The 17,401-nt window shown below is 39.6% G+C and overlaps 1 protein-coding gene across 12 annotated transcripts in view; it reads left to right on the forward strand.

Annotated features, from left to right (window-relative positions):
• Positions 1-17,401, forward strand: part of R3HDM2 (R3H domain containing 2) — a 163,157-nt gene that overhangs the window by 101,276 nt on the left and 44,480 nt on the right. For 6 of the 12 annotated variants that reach the window (XM_087956488.1, XM_087956485.1, XM_087956490.1 and 3 more), the window contains exons 8-13: positions 1,286-1,426; positions 3,321-3,429; positions 4,965-5,060; positions 8,369-8,400; positions 8,497-8,550; positions 15,198-15,433. In XM_087956488.1, coding sequence (XP_087812614.1) covers positions 1,286-1,426; positions 3,321-3,429; positions 4,965-5,060; positions 8,369-8,400; positions 8,497-8,550; positions 15,198-15,433 — 668 coding nt within the window. The remainder of the gene's footprint in view (positions 1-1,285; positions 1,427-3,320; positions 3,430-4,964; positions 5,061-8,368; positions 8,401-8,496; positions 8,551-15,197; positions 15,434-17,401) is intronic. The other 6 variants (XM_087956489.1, XM_087956493.1, XM_087956495.1 and 3 more) reach the window with 1 other exon arrangement.

Genomic DNA, 17,401 nt, shown 5'->3' on the forward strand with positions numbered 1-17,401 from the left:
TCAGGAAGATCTAGTTGAGCATTACTCCTATGGAAACCAATATTTATTTGTTCTGCAGACGTGTTATAATTACAATTCAAGAATGATCAGAAGAAGAAAACATTGGGCTTTGCAGTCCCAACTTTGCAATCAAGACTGGGCTTTGCAGGCCTAGGGGTTTTGGAAGATGGTAAATTTAGGAGGGCAGGCATCAGTTGATGGATGCTACAGGTCGTCCTGGACTTAAAACTGGTTGCTTAATGACTGAGTGAAGTCACAATGAATTTTTTAAAAAAAACTACTTACAACCCATCCTTGAAGTTGAGATTGCTTTTCTCCCCCATAGTCACCTGTTGCATTTCAGGCATTTGACAACATTTGCATTGATAACTGGTTCGAATGACCCACAGTCACACGACTACAACATGCAACTTTTTTTTTACTTACTAATTTCTGACATTTTTTGCTGGCTTCTGGCAAAAAAATCCCACCATTCAGAAGAATGGATTTACTGAGCAACCACATGATTCATTTAAAAACCACAGTGGCTTGCTTTGCGACTGTTGTAAAAATGGTCGTAAAATTGAGCCTGTCATGAGGTGACTTGCACAGTTCTAGGTTTTTCTGGTTGCTGGGTTTTCAACTGCAGTAGAAAATGAAACTGTGTCGACAAATACATGTTTAGTTTTGATTTAGACTTTTCAAGAGACGCTGAAAGGTCAAAAATGAATGCCCACAAGTTGTTCTTTTCCCTAAATGCCCTTTTCCCTTATAGGTGCTTTTTCAGGAGACAACTGGACTTTCTTTTTAATTTTGAAGACATTTCGCTTCTCCAAGAGAAACATCTTCCAAAGAAAAAACAAAGTCCAGTTGCCTCCTGAAAAAACACCTTTGGGACAACCACGGCCAGGATGACTGAGAATCTCTACAGACTTTTCTCTCATACCACACCAGGATGCTCTCTGCAGGCAGCTATATTTTAGAAAGTGTTTATGTCCATTGAATATGTCCTGTAGAACCTGTTACTGCCCACAATCAGTCTCTCTCCAGCTAACATTTTGTTTCATTTCATAGGCCTAGGGCATTTCAGGTAATGACAGGGCAATCAGGCATTTGCATTTTTCGTTCTGTACCTAGTTTGCCAGTTTTTTAAAGTCAGGGTTGCTTCATTGTGCCCTTGCTTTTGTAAAGAACTTCAGGTGTAAGTAACTCTGAGATGACATTTTTAATTGAAGCAACCTAGTGATTCATGGCTTTTATTTTTTTTATTTGTTGTTGTCTTACTCTTTGCCCTTGCTGTGGTCAGCAATCAGTTTAAGAAGTTTCCTCAGATGACCTCATACCACAGAATGCTTCTACACCGGGTGGCTGCCTATTTTGGCATGGACCACAACGTAGACCAAACGGGGAAAGCTGTCATTATCAACAAGACCGGCAACACAAGAATGTAAGGCAAGAATGCATTTCAGATAGGAAGGGGGTAACTGGGAAATAAATTACATTCTTGGTCCTTTTAACATTTCTTTTGCTCTTCGGAATAGTCAGAGCTCTTTCTTACTAGCTAATTCCACAATTATAAAGTTATGAGATACCATCAGGACCATCATATTTTACTGCTTCTTGTGCAGGCTGTTTGTTGCAACCTTGAGATTATTTATGTCTTCCCTTGTAGTGCCTAATTGATTAATGACAGAAATGAAATATGTCAGTCAAAGTTCTTTATGACAGCCTTTTAGTGATTGCTCTTATGCGTGATGGTGCAATGGTTAGATTTCCATCCTTTCAAGGTAGATAAAATGAGGACCCAGATTGTTGAGAGCCATATGCTGACTGTAAACCACTTAGAGAGGGCTGGAAAGCACTGTGAAGTGTTTATAAGTCTATCCTGTGAAGTGATGTATATAAGTTTAGTGCTATCCTAAAATTTTGACAGGCAGCATGGTGCCCTTCAGTTGCTTGGAAACATCTATCAGACACAGCCCACATGGTCAAAAAGACATATCATTCCTTTCCTGGTCACAAACCCTTTCCCCCATTCTTCTGTTTTTTTTCCCATTGAAGGAAGAAAAGCACCTAAAATGCTATGGCTTTCTTCCCTATTTTCTTGCTTCCTTTTAAAGTAGGAAACAGGAGATAATTTTTCCTCTCTGTTTTCTACAGAGTATGGTGGAGTTTCCTAGAGGGGTCCTGTGTTATGTGGCATTAATGCTAGGTATCATTTTAAAACTGCCATGTGAATTGCCTGCTAGCATGAGTTTCTTGTTTTTTGTTTTAATCTCAGTATCTATAGGCCACAATTTGGAATTCCTTTAAAAAGACACAATTTTGACTTTCTCGTCAGTCTTAAGGTTATAAGTATCCCAGGGCTGAGAAGGAGGAGGAGGAGGAGGCAGGGAACAAAATCCAAATACAAGAACACAGTGGAAAGTGGATGAATTTCCCTAGACATAATTTGAACTGGAAATGAATCAAGCTCTTCTGCCTCCTTCCCAATAGAGAAACGGCTCTGGTGATCTTTGAATGATTCCAAAGTCTGTACAGGTTTTCAAATTGAAATTCCTCATTTTAAGCAATAAAGAACGTTTTATGTTGTTTTGCTGGGTAGGTTGCTTTGCAGAACCACTCCCAAAGCAACAAAGGTGAAAATGCATCTGCTATGAGATATTTTTAGGCTGCAGGATCTAGTTCATATGCACCTAGCTGGAAAGAAAAGAATATCGTCTGTCCCACTAAGCATTATTTTTACCAGAAATAGCACTTCAGTGCCAAATTTTATTTAGGAAATTTTCTCTGGCTTCACTGAGACAAATATTTCTGACCCGCCCCCTCCCCCTCAAAGTTTCTCATTGGGCGAAAACTTAGTAAAACTGGGTGCAATTATGCTGCAAGTATAAAGCTTTACCTAGATAAAATTTGAGCTGATCTGTATAGTATAGATATACCAGTATTAAGGATAGACCAAACATAGTCTAAAGCAATGGCCCCCAACCTTTTGAGCACCAGGGACCGGTTTCGTGGAGAGAGGTTCTTCCACGGACCAGAGGGGGCGTGGTTTCATGTGCTGCTTACATCCCGTGGATGGGGCTTCGCTTGTTTGTGTGGACTGGTTTCTGGCATGCTGCGGACTAGGACCGTCCACAGACTGGGGCCTAGTCTAAAGGGAAGCCTCTTAGGGAATGGAGAGGACTGTTTGGCTGAAATCTGGCATATGCCAGTTGTGAACCTAGTGTCTCCTCATAGGTGCATTGGTGTATAGGCACATGAATAAATCTATTACTTCTTTGCATCCTGACTGCTTCGCCATCTCATCTGCTAAAAATTGGCTTGGGTCTTCTCCGCAGCCCTGAGCAGAGGTTCTCTGAACACATCAAAGATGAGAAGAACACTGATTTTCCACAGAGGTTTATCCTCAAGCGAGATGATACCAGCATTGATCGAGATGATAATCAGGTAAGAGAGGCTATATATAACTTTACCTGATGGTGTTCCATAATTCTGAAGCACAGTGATCACTTTTCTTGACTTTCATCATTTGGGCTTTTTTATTTTTTTTACTGATACTGCTTTTTTGCAATATTTATTTACTAGGTTAAGTTCCCACAAGATATTTTATATCATTCAGCCTGAATCATATTTGTATGGAAAGCAGCCTTCTCTCTAATCTGGTGCCTTCTGGCAGTGATGGGACAACAACTTGTAATTCCTAGTAACATGATACAGATTTGGATATATTGACTGGGAATTAAAAGATTGCAGGAAGGATAGTGAAGAAGCTTTTGCTGGTTTAGTTTTCAGATAGGAGAGTCATAGAATCATATTTTTTGAAAGGGTTTATGGGAAGTTCCAAGAAGAGCTGGAATGGATTGCAAAATTCAACTCAACATGCAAAGCGTTAATTACAGTATCCAAAGTTTGTATGTACAAACTTTGTGCAATCCATTCTTTTTCCTTACCATGTTTGAAAATGGGTCCAGTCATTTAAGCTAAATGTGGAGAGATTCAGGACAAATAGAAGAAAGACTATACCACATAGTCATTAATGGAAATTTGGGGCACTGGAGATGAATTATAGCACATCAATTTAAAGCAGGGCTGTCAAACTCGTGGCCTGCGGGCCGGATGCATCACGCGCTGGCCACGCCCAGTTTAGTGAAGGAGAAAAAAAGTCAAGATGCTACTTTAACAACACGAGTTTGACACCCCTGGTTTAAAGGAATTTGACAAATACTTGATACATTAGGCTATCAGTGACCACTCTTTAATATTTCTGAAATGACAAGCAATATCCCTTAAATATCATTTGCAAATAATAAACTGAAGTAAACAAAATCGAGGAAGTAACAGTGAAAAATCCATACAATCTATGTTTGTGAGCTTTCCAGAATGTATCTAATTGGCCACTTGTAACAAAGGATGCTGGACTAGATGGGCAGTGGACTTGATCCAATGGGGCTCTTTATATGGTTTTATATTTTCATTAAGTTAAAGAACAATAAGGTTTAGCTTCAATTGTTGAACCTGAGAGTTAAGAGCATCTTTTTTTTCTGTGAGATTATTTTGATTCTGATGAACTAGAGAAGAAGGGAACATGCTAAATTGGTATTCCTTTTAACAAAAAAGGATAGCTTGCAGTTTAACGGGATACTTAGATTTAGGTATTGTGTTATAATGTTGAAGGTGAGGTCATGTTGTGCCTGCCAAGCTGCCTGTTACATGGACTGTATGAGCTTGATTTATACATGCAAACTACCAACTATGATTGAAAGCAAAATAAATCTTAGTTTTTGTATGTCACAAATATTGTGATGAGAGGCTTTAAAAATGCTCTCCAAAACCTAGAAATATTTTCAAAGCAGACTAATCTACCCAGGAAAATCTAAGCAGCTTAAATAATTCATGATTCTTGCTGATTGTATGCATAAGGTTTGCTGCTGGGTTTGGCACAGAGTAAGGCTGTAACTGAACAAAGTTCTATTTGTCATTAGATTAGGATCCCGCTGCAAGATGGACGAAGGAGCAAATCTATAGAAGAACGAGAAGAGGAATATCAGAGGGTTAGGGAACGCATATTTGCACGGGAGGTAAGCATGGATAAATTTTGATGGGACCGAGAAGATACTCAATGTTCTATGTATCCATAAGTTGATTTGTGTTTAATGAAACACTGAATCATTATATGTTTGCTGGGGCTCAAGCAGGAATCACCAGGAAATTGCAAATACAGTACAATTGTGAAGATTCTTTATGAGATTTTAAGACACCGAAACAGAAGGTTGATCAAGTTAAGCAGCTGAATTTTATCTAATCCAACCTCGAGGCCAAGATACATTTAGCAATCCCAACAAGACGAGTAAGCTGCGCTCTGATACCAAGAAGCAAAGCCATTAGCTCTCAGAAGTTAGAGCAGTGTACTCCCAATAATGGCCTGCTGTAATGATAGTACGAGAAAACCATTAGTGTCAGGAAAGGGAGGGAGAACAAAAGGGATAATAATCCAGGCTTGTAAGTAAAAGTTGTTTCTGCCATTTCTAAGGAATGCAATTATCTCTCTTTTTTTCCCCTAGCAATCAGGAATTTTTGAAATGCAGTGGTGCTTAAACGTTTGTTAACCTTTTTGAGTTTTCAATGTTCTGCATATATATGACCTAAAACATAATTTGTTCTCCACACAAGTCCTAAAGCAAGACATAGAAAACTCAGTTCAACAAATGAATCAAAAATTATTCTTGTTCATTGATTTATTGAGGAAAATGATCCAAAGCTACATATTTGTGGGTGGTAAAAGTATGTGAACCTCTTGTCTCGGGGGCCTGGCTGAAAGAGCTACCTACTGAAGGATTTCAGCTCCATGTTTGCTCGGATTGCTGAAATCCAAGTAGACATGGAGCTGAAATCCCTAGGAAGGCAGTTCTTTCAACCAGCCTCCAGAGACAAGAGGGAGTCTTCTTGATTGGGATTAGTAGTTTGCAACCTTCACTGTTAGATTCCCAATGGACTTTCTAGGGAAGGCATCAGAGAAGATTGCAAATGGTGATCACATTAATGTGGGCCGCTTTGCAATTGGGTGTATGTGCTAACAGGTTGTCAAACATCCAGGTTGCATTCATATGACCATGGCGGGGAGCGATCTTTTGCAAGCATTTGGAAATGCTTTACAGGATGTAAAGCACCCTTTCTGAGGCTATCATTTATTCAAACTGTCATTAAGTGAACAGTCACAGATCGGGGACTATCTGTACGATGGTTTAGGCCTGCTTTGCTGCCTCCGGATAAGGATGGTTTATCGGATGGTTTATCATTACTGATGGAACTATGAATTCTGAATTATGCCAACAAAATCCTTCAGGAAAATGAGCTACTGTATCCATGAACTGAAGCTGAAGAAAAACTGGGTGATATGGCAAGACAACAACCCAAAGCACAAAGTCACGTAACCGAAGAATGTAACTTGGAATTGCCAAGTCCAGGATCTGACCTTAGTTGTATAGAAATGTTATGGAAGGACCCGAAGTGGGCAGTTCATGTGAGGAGGCCCAACCACAGCCCAGAGTTGAAGCTGTTTTGTAAGCTGATATACAGGAGTGATCAACAATTCCTGGAAAGGTGTTCTTGGAGTTATTGCTACCCAAGTGCAGGAATAGCAGTTACTATTGTGTATTACTATATAATACACACAAATAGGTAGCTTTAGGCCATTTTCCTCATTAAGTAAATATACAAGTATATTTTTGGCCTCATTTTTTTTTAAATGATATTTTCTTTGTCTTGTTTTTTAAGACTTTGGTGGAGAACAGAGAACTGTTTTAGGTCATATTTTGTAGAAACATTGAAAATTCAAATGGGTTCATAAGCACTGTTAGAGGACTGCCGCCAAATTTCTTCATAGTTATCTATCTGCGGTATCTGAGGTAGTCCTCCGTGTACAACCACAATTGATGCCAACATTGCTGTTTCTAAGTGAGACAGTTGTTAAGTAATTTTGCCCCATTTATGACCTTTCTTGTCACAGTTGCTAAGTGAATCTCTACAAAAGTTAACTTAGTAACACTTAACATAGTAGCACTGCCCCAACCCCCCTATTCTGCCCTCTATAATTGTTGACTGAATGTATAAAGGCAGATAGATAACTCCACAAAGCAGCCATACAAAGTCCTTTTATTGGTTCATCAGGCATCCTCAAGATAACTCACAGTTATGATGAGATTCTTCTCAATGTCCAATTCTTTGCATATCTGTCTTTCTGGGTAAAAAGATGGTTATTTCTTATCCCTTTCATCCCATATCGTAGAAGCAGGGATAGAGATGCTAGCATGAGGCTGGGTTCAGGCAAGAGTGAAGAAACCTCCCCCAACCCACCAAAGGTCAATTCAGTGACCAATCAGGATTACAGATGTGGCCACATGACATGAACTACATTTCCCAGGATACCTTAACTACATTTACCATGATGCATTTCCTTCAGGGGACAGCTCCCAATTCCTAACTGACTGTACAAATTCCCATTAACTATAACTGGCTGGACAGCACACTCCCTGCCTGGAATTATAAATTCCACTACTAACTAAAGAGCAAGTAACCGTATAACTAAGACAAACAGTAAAGAGTAATACTAACTGAATAGCAGTTAACTATATAACTAAGATAAACAGTAAACATTAATAAAGCATCAAACAAAGCAAAGCATGCAAAGCTTGAGGTTCAGTCTTCAAGTTCAGCCTTTCTCTTCAGCATCACTAGGTCGGTGACCAGTCTGGTGTAGAGCGACTTGGTGAAAGTCTGCTGGTCGCTTCTGGTGGCTGTTTAGGGTGGGACAGGTACTCTTGCTTCCAACGTTTCTAAGGGGTGTTGACAAGCGGTTGAAATGGATGTTGTGAAGACGTCTGCCCGTGTAGAGCGTCTTAGCTGGACAGCACACCCCCCAATTGACTTTCCTCGTCAGAAGTTCACAAAAAGTGATCACATGACCCCGGAACACTGCGAGCTTCATAAATATGAGTCACTTGCCAAGCGTCCGATTTTTTTTTCATCACATGGCCATGGGGATGCCGCAATGGTCATAAGTGTGAAAAACAGTCACGAGTTACCTTTTTCAGTGCCGTTGTAACTTTGAACGGTCACTAAATGATCTCTTGCAAATTGAGGACTACGAAGGTTCATATAAATTACAGATCTCAGAGCTTGTGTAAGGTCAAATGAGCATGATTTTTTTCCTCCCCCATTATAGATTTTCTGCCCGGTAGTTGTAGCCGTGATATAAAGTTTTAACAGGGCTTTTAGGAGCCCTTCTGGAATGTTCAGATACATCTTGATTTCAGCCTGCCGTAATCATTATCTAATGAGATTTCTTTCCATTTCTGTTTCAAATTGTGCGGCTCCGCTTGACGGTTAGTCGGGCCAAAACGGATTCCTGAATGAAAGCAGGTGAGTAAAGTTTGTGCATGCTTCCTTCTAATCTTCAGTCTTTCTTGAAGATCCTGAAACTCCGTAACAATGCTTTTCTTTGATGTTAACCAACAGACTCTCCAAAGAAGGCTTTTCTTCTAGCTCTCACAAAAGGCGACAGATCTTTAGGTACCTCTGTGTGATTCCTTGCATACATTTGTCTTGCAGAGCAAATTTCGCACCCATGCATGGCTGCTTGTCGAGTCCTTCGAGTTGTCATCTCTTTTGCAACATCACTTTCTGTTTTTCTCTTCTCCCACAATAAGATAGAAAAGGGTGCTTAGAGACATTTCATTGTGGGGAGCTAGGGGGGGAGGGTGTTTCAGAGCATTTACTGAGGAAGTAAATTATCTTGCTTCCCATGCATCTGTCTTCCGAGTAAGCTAGCTTCAGGTTGAAGCCCTTACAAAGAACTAGGATAGGGAAATGGATGGAAAAACCCAGAAACACTCCAATCTCTGCAACTGCTGTGCAACTGCTCCCACGATCTATTGGTGCTTCTAAAACAGTTTTGTCAAACTGCAGGCCTGTGGGCCGGAGTCTGGCTCATTGGGATGCTTAGATCTGGACTGTGGGACCTCCCTGGAAACAGTGAAGGACTGGCCTGCAGTGCCAGCGAAAAATGGAGTTCAGGAGGCCTCATAAGCTCTGTTTTCTCTGGCAGAGGATTGTAGGAGGCCATCCCAGCCGAAAACTGAGATCTGGAGCCTGTTTTGCTGGGGCCACCACAGGCTCCTCCACACGAGTGACATCAAGGTAGCCATGCCCCCTGGCCGCCACCCCCCGAACCCCCGAGGTCAAAAACAACCCCTGTGCGGCCCTCAAGGAAATCAAGTTCAACAGCCCTGTTCTAGGCGATGTAATTCTGTATCTTGTAATTCAGCTGGTTTTCTTTATGTGACGAAGTGGGTGTCAGTAAAAAAGCACAGGGTCAAATTTTAAGCTGTCTTTTGTTCTCTTAAAATAAATTTCATATGGCTCAGCATAGGAAGCTGCTTTATACCAAGCCAGATCATTGATTCAAACACCTCAAGACGACTGGCTGTGTCTTCCTTCATTCATTGATGGTTCAGACCGGAGTTTTTCTCAGCCCAGTATGGAGAAGCTGCCTGGGATTAATAGCTTTGAACTATTGCTCTATACCTATCTGTGGCCTCTCTCTTCAAAGGGATGGAGTAGTCATTGTGTGCCAGCAGGGTAGTTGAGCTGAACAATTCTTTGAAAAGAACCTTTGCAATGAAGAGAGAAAATTAAGTCTACCTCTCACTGTAGTTTAATTATGCTTTTAAACGAACAACAATAGCAATAATAACAGTCAACACTGATGTTTTTTTCTGGAATCCAGAAATGCATTATAAAAGCAGGCATCAACTTTCTTCAAATAAGTGAAGGGACGGCCTAATGGGGGGATTCTTGAAGTCTCTCTGTACACTCTCAGACCACTCCTGTTCCTCTCAGAAGTGCCTTGGCAAGGGGAGGGATCCAGATCTCAACATCTACATGCTGTCCACAAACACAATGCCTTGTAGCAACTTACATTGGAGATGTTTAGAAAGTAAATATCAAATAAGACCCGAAGTCATACATTCGTAAAGCAGCCGCACGGAAATGTTGAAACTGCACTAGCAAAATCAGCACATGCTTTAAAAGCCCAGTCATCCAGATTTCTGCAACTTATTTAAGAAATCCAGGTGTCTTCTTGTCACACCCCAAGTCCCCAAGGATGGTTTCAGGACTTTATATTTGTTCAGGATGCCATTATGAGAAGGGGCCCTCCATCTTGGGATCATCTGTTGCTCAGGGTGGTAGAACCTTTGCAAAATATCTTGGGTAAATATGTATGATTATAATTTTAGAGCCTTTGAAGTTTAGACCTGCTTACTAGCCAAAGCAAAGAGGCAAAGTTCAGTTGGACTCTATTGATAGTGCTGGGGGGAGGAACACCATTCAAACTATGAAAATGAGACCAAAAATACCTAGATTACATACAAACACACATTACCTTTTCAGTAAAAAGTTCACTTTATGAGTGCCATTCACCTGGCTGAATATGTTAATAACAACTTATATTTTGCCAAGATACGGTCTCAGGTTGCTCCTTTCAGTCACTTCATTAAAATAAGTCAAGTGCAGGTTGAGGATAGCAGCAGCAGCACAACCCCCCCCCCCCCAAGGATCAACAACAGAAAATAATAATAATACAAAGATTACAAAAATGAAGCAATGAAAACTAATTTAATGCCAGAAAATCTTAATTTTTTTCATAGTCAATATATATATATGACATTGAAGGGAAAATCACATCAATATTTGACTTGGCTGCAGCTAAAAGCTGGAATTCTTTAAAAGAAAAAGTACAGAAGAACCATCATGGCAGCACAACAGGCTACGAATCATTAAAGCCAAAATTGGACATATTTTAAAGTGCAGCAAATACCAACTGCATAAAATCAAAGATGAACATGTAGGTCATCTCATTAGCCGCTGCAGTAGAATTGCCCAGAGTTTATTACCAATGCCATGAAATTGCTAGAAAAATTATACTTTATGTAGAAAACTTGGCTTTTCTGTTAAAAAAAAGGTTACTGGCAACATACATGTGAAAAAGAAAGTGAGGTCAGAATCTTGGGTTTTAAAATACAGAAGAAAAGACACATGAAAAACACACCAGACAGAACTGCTATTTTTTTAGGGGGGGGGGGGGATGATGTTCATAGATATTGAAATATTAGGACATAAATGAATTGATAAAAAATCAAATGGATAAAAAATACTGAGATTTGTAGTTTAAAGTTGAAGGACTTTGGGAGGAAAAAAATAAATTATAATGCTAGTAGTAGTTTGGCTTGAAACTGCTGACTGAAAAAGAAAAAAGAAAAGAAAAGACCTTGTTTGTAATTTCTTAAAAGTGTAATATCTCCATGATTCCTAAGCTTGAATAGAATGTAAACCTTTGGAAAATGTCAAGTCTAAAAACTGATATTCATTGGATGAATTTGCAGAGTCCAAGATACATTGGACCAAATCTTAATTACTTTTTCTAAAGTTCCTTTTTAAAGAATATAAGAGAAAAGAACCTTGCAAACCCTAAATTGTGATGCCAAAGCTTATGCAGTAATTTTCTACTTTCTTGAAGTAAATGTGTAAATAGGAGCAGGACCAAAGAATTCTTCATTCTTCTCTTGTGTTACTCTTTTTCCATGGTTACCATTAGCATGTAACTCATCTATTGATGTTGCTTTTGTTATCTTGGGAAAACAAGCAGTTAAATTGTGTGGACTGCTTTAATATACTTTTAACAAGAGCAGTCTGTATGGCATGATGTAAGTGTTTTTGCTTTGTGATTATAAAATATAATATTTGGTCAAGACCTGAGTAGCAAATTTTGAACATTGAAGACCAAACCGTACCTATCAGAGTTGAACTAGAGACGCATACAGGAATTTGTTCTCAGACACTGTGTCTATCTATCTTTGGTTGTGTTACCTTTAATAGCAGCCATAGAACTCAGTTGCCTTATGAGGTTGCCTCGTGTGCTTTCCAGAACATTCTTAGGATTGGTTATTAGATCTTTGGGATCGTTTGTTGAAACCTAACCAGAACAAAACTACCTACAGATGAGAAATTCTTCTGTAGTCATGACAACTTCCTTTCAACTTGTAAGGTGCAATTAAGAATTTCAAGTTTTGGGGAGACACTCAGCATGGAGGCCATTGTTCTCTGAAGCTTGTATCTGTTCCTATATAAAGAAGTGATATGAGTTAGTAAACAGTGATAAAAGGTTGTTAATCAAGTGAAGCCTCTTAATGTGTGAAAGTTGTTCTGGATAAGCCATCTTGAAATGAACACTACAGATCAACACTACTCTTCAACTTTCCTTCCCGTGCTGTCTAGATAAAATAACTCCCTGGCTTTTTGTAAAGTAGGCTTGAAGGTTGGCTTAGTTATCTCAAAAATACAGCCAGTTTCTGTAACTTGACATTCAGGTTACAGAATATGTTGTTTAATCTCTTCTGTGGATACATTTCTCCTGTTCTGTTCTGATGATAATGGAGACATTAAAATACTTACTGACTCAACATTTGTTTGGTAAGCCATTGTCAATGACTATGGCTATCTCTCTCCCTTTTCTCACAACTTTTCTCACTGTGGTAGTCTTTAGGTTCTACATTTACTTCCCTGGTTTGAAAACTCCCCATTGTTGTGTAATACAGGCTTTGTGCAGTAGAAATCTGTACATTCTGTATTCCACAGAGATTAGCAGAATAGTCTCTTTTGCCAATATCTGTAATGATAGACTGACTTTTCAAATTTGCCACAATAGGTTTAGCGTCCATTTTGCCACCCAATCCTTTCAGATGGTTGAAATAGGGTTTTTCCCCCAAAGTCTGATTACCTCATTTTAATATTGACAAACCCAAATCACCTGTTCCCAGTATTTCCAATCTTGACATGTGATGGGGGAATTGAGAAAGCAAAATAGCAAAACTCTGAATTGCTCTTTTCAACTTGGCAAGTATGGGGTTTTTTTTGGAAGGGGGTGGGTGGTGGGTGGGAAGGGGAGGGTTTATTTTGGACTGAAAGGCAGCCTCCTGTTACTTCTGCATCTGGCTGAAGTCCTTTATTCAAGTTTGGAACGTGGCCACCTAGCAGTAGCAGTGTCAGTGTCTGGGCTACCATTTTTATATTCAAGTATAAGTCTTAATGTGAAACTTGATTGAACACATGGAGTTCACAAAGAAGCTGGAGGAATTCCTCCTATAATTGATCACCTTCAATAATAAGATATCCACCTAGAGAAAAATAAGGGAGGAAGATTGTGAATATGCAGCTGTTCGTCTACAAATTCAGTGAAATTTGAATGAGCATCCTTGTTAGGGATATACCCTAGCAGAATGTGCACAGCAGTCAGGCAGTCAGGCGAATATGAGAGAAAGCGTTTTTTAGTTTACACACTCAGTAAAAACGGATACACTGTCTTAGTTGAATAGTTTATTCCATTAAGAGTTTAGCAGGGTCAAACAGTCCAAATATCATTCACTAGTGTTCAGTCAGTTCAGTCCGGAGATTGTTCAATTGCAAAAATCCAGTGTCAAAAAAAAAAAAGGTCAGTTAACTTACAATGTCAATCCATAAATCAGTCCAGTAAATATCTTCTCACAGTAGATTAGATATGCAGCATTCAAAACTCTTTCCTCCTTCGACGTCAGCGGAACACGCAGAACAATCAACCATCAATCCAGTAGCAATCCAGGTTCTCTAGCTCCCTCTTATGGCAGTTTCTCAACTGCACCCAAATTATATCATTTAGAGTTTAAAGTGAAAAACACATTTAAACTTTGCTATCATGGTTTATATATTATTTACCCAAACAACGTTAGGTAACTATGGTTATTCCTAACAATCCTTTAAGAGCTCTTTCAGGTGCAACAAAATCAAATCATTTTAAACTTAACAGTTTAAAAGCAAAACATAGAAGAAAACCGAAAACCAAAGATGTAAGATAGTTACACCTAAAGAGCATCTCTGCAAAAAGATACACATTTTATATCTACTGGATCAATAAATCCTTCCTTTCCTCTTCTTCCATCATTGGGTACTGAGCCTTTTTCCCCCCTCTTCTCAATGCACTCTTATCTAAACCATGCCTGTATGCCAGTATTAGTAGTTTGTTAATAGAGTTGTATTTGTTGGCATTTGGTATTTAAAAACAATCAGCTTCTATACCCAGGGATTTTGTAAACATGAGGTCTGAACCCAAAAGAACCTGTGTAAAGCCTTGGGATACAACATGGTGTTAGCTATGTATATTTCAGTTTCAAACTATGTGAATTCTAATATAATCTCAGTCTGGGCAAGCAGTACCAAACCTATGAATGTGCCTTTAGCCAATTTAACTTTTCCTAAATGACTTTCAATATTAAATACTTTAATTGTCCTTCCCCACTTACTTCTGAATTGTTTTTCTTGGAGAATCATTGTTAAACTGTATTCTTGGAGGCCGAAACATTTATGCTGTTCTCGCTGTTCTGTAACTCCCTGTAATTTTAATAAACTTCCTCTGATTTAACCTGTCTAATTCTGCCCTGAAATTTAGGAACAATCTTTTTTTTTCCATTTGTATCTTCGCACATATGAAGTAGACTGCCAGTATTTTCACACTTTCTTTCAGCTATGCTCCCAATTCTCACCCGTTTGCTCTTGTTTAGTGCTGCAGTGCAGATTCTATGTTTTGAGCCCTGAGGTGTTTTGACAGTGTTTGTAAGGACCAGTTACAGGTACATACTACATGAGGAAAAAATTCCAAACTTTACCTAGCACAATAAAAGGTTTCATAATGCCCATGCTGCAGTTTACTCACCAATAGCTAACACTGCTTAAATTAAACGGACAGCTGGAAATTCCTGCTACCTGAGTTAGGAGGGATACCCAAATTCTGATGGCAGGACACAGGCCTGCTTGAACTCATCCTGCATTTTTGGTTAGAGCACTTGTTATGAGTGCACCTGCAGGGCAGCTTTGACTTGAGATTGTCCCCAAATATTGTGATGCTGATCATTCTGGCTATTTCTCCAGGAGTAGCCTGTAAGGTCCATCTGCCTACACGTTAGTCTATTTGAAGGCCAGTAGCTTTGAGCTGGCTCTTTTCAGTGTAAGCTACCTGTGCTCATTTGTCTGCTGTTCCAATACCAAAACATAGACATCTTGAATGTTTAGACATGTTGTGCCTTTTTCCAGTCCACGATGACTTTTAACTGTTGCCATCCCTGACACAGGGGTAACCGAGATGGGCTTAGCCGGGCTTCAGGCAGCCGCCAGAGCAGCACAGAGAGTGATATGAAATCGCTGGAGCCCCGACCGTGGAGTAGCACCGACTCCGATGGCTCGACGCGCAATCTGCGGCCTCCGGTTACCAAAGCCAGCAGCTTCAGTGGCATTTCCATCTTGACTCGAGGAGACAGCATTGGTGGCATTGGCAAAGGGAATGGCGCCAACAGGACTGCCAGGCCAGGTACCTGTTCCTTCTTCATTTGCCTTTCTTCAAGTAAAATAAGAGACTCTTAAGTTTGGGATGAATACATACAACTTGGGGGTAATCCTCTCTGTGTCCCTTCCAGTGGGTCCTAGCCCACATCTTATGCATTGGCACTGCTTAACATAATAGAATTCAAAAGGAGGCAGCTAGAAGCCCACACTGAAACATTTGTGCTGGATAGCAGTCATGCCAGTTGTGAGAAACAGAGCCTGCAACAGGAAACAAACTGGCATCAAGGTTTTTGTCCCATTCCAGGCATTATCAAGATGTTGAGAAAAAGTCAATCTCTGCCTGATAAGTGCAGCTTGGGTCTGGATCTTATCTAAAACACTGGCCATATTGACAAAATACCTTCTGTCTTTTTGATCCAGTTAGAACTGCTTTAAATACAATGACATTTTATTTCTGAGCCCTAATTTGTTGGATTTCATGAAGCCCCTTGTTGGTGTTGTGTCAGCTTTAAAGAATGTTCACATTGCAGTGATAATGCTCAATCTTCCCTTTTCCCCTTGAACTGTTTATAGGTCATACCTTACCATACCATACGAATCTGGCACAGGCTTCTGTGTTGATGGCTGCTGACACCACGAAGCCCTGTTACATGATAACTATCAATGAGAATGATGTGCAAAAATAAGCCTCGTCTAATTATCTTGGATTAAAAAAAATAATCACCCTTTTGAATTCTTTAATTTCATTAATTAAATAATTCTTATCTAATTGGCATGTAATTCAGTAAAAACTCTAATCACTCCCAGCTAGACCCAAAGATGCTTTTTCAAGAGGAAAGTGGACTCTCTGGTTTTTCTTTGAAGGCATTTAGCTTCTCACCCAAGAAGCTTGAAAAAGCACCTTTGGGACAACCATGACCTGGATGACTGAGAATCTCTATAGGCATTCCCTGCTAGAAACAGATAATAAGAAAAACTGATGAGCTTCCATTTATGCAACCCAAAATGATGCTGGCTCTTGAAAAATTGTTGGGAAAGATGAACTATACATCTCTTACATCAGGGTAAACAAGGCTAGGAAATGTGATTTCACCTACCTAGTATGTCAGTAATAGAAATGATCAGCCTGTAATCTGAAATATCGACAAGGTAGCAGGTTGGAGATGTTGGTAACATTAAATGCATTTCTGAAGGAGAAGTGGTACATGGAGAAGTTCCTTCAGTCCTGTTTAACAGTCATCAGCACCTGTGTTGGTACTTGCTTATTTGTATGGGTAAGTCAGCATATTGTTATTTCTTTCCCATCCAGGTGAAGGGACATGCACTTCCAAGATTCTCTTCCATCACTCTGCAGTATCATGTAGCATACTTATGATGCATTTACAGATGTACTCATGCATCCTCTTACCTTCAGAAATAGGGATGTGTCAATAGAGAGGGTGGCACAAAGTAACATTGTGCCTCCTCTCTCACTGTTGCTTCCTACAGCACTTGGGATGACTCATAGTTAACCATCCATCTACTCACCCTGTTTACTTCAAGGGCAGGCACTGATATGCCTTTGTTTATTTCTTTTGCCGCATTTTCCGTTTGGCGTACTTGTTTACGAACATGATCCTTTGCCTTCATAGTCAGCATGGTATTGGAGAAAACTCCTGTCACCCATCTGGTTGCGCAGATGCACGGAAAGTTAGTCTTCGCATCAAAGAATGTTGACATTTTTGTTTTGTCTTTGGCATCTAGCTAATTGACACCCATTTTTAAGCCATGCACATAGCTTTTTAAGTCACAGAAGAAAGCATCAAGGCAGGCACACAATAATCAGTGTGGTTCACAACTAAAGCACTAAGAATAGACTGTGTTGCTGGGTGATTTAGTGATTCATATTCTCAGATTTTTTTATTTCTTTTATCTCGTTTGTACAAAAAATGGTAATAAAAATGCACAATAAACGCTGCTCCTTTTTATGTTGCTCCTTTAGTTGTATCTCCAT

Source organism: Notechis scutatus, chromosome 2 (assembly GCF_049901735.1).
Source record: "Notechis scutatus isolate UNSWTSFEM ecotype Mainland chromosome 2, rNotScu1.2, whole genome shotgun sequence".
In the NCBI taxonomy this organism is placed as follows: Eukaryota; Metazoa; Chordata; class Lepidosauria; order Squamata; family Elapidae; genus Notechis; species Notechis scutatus.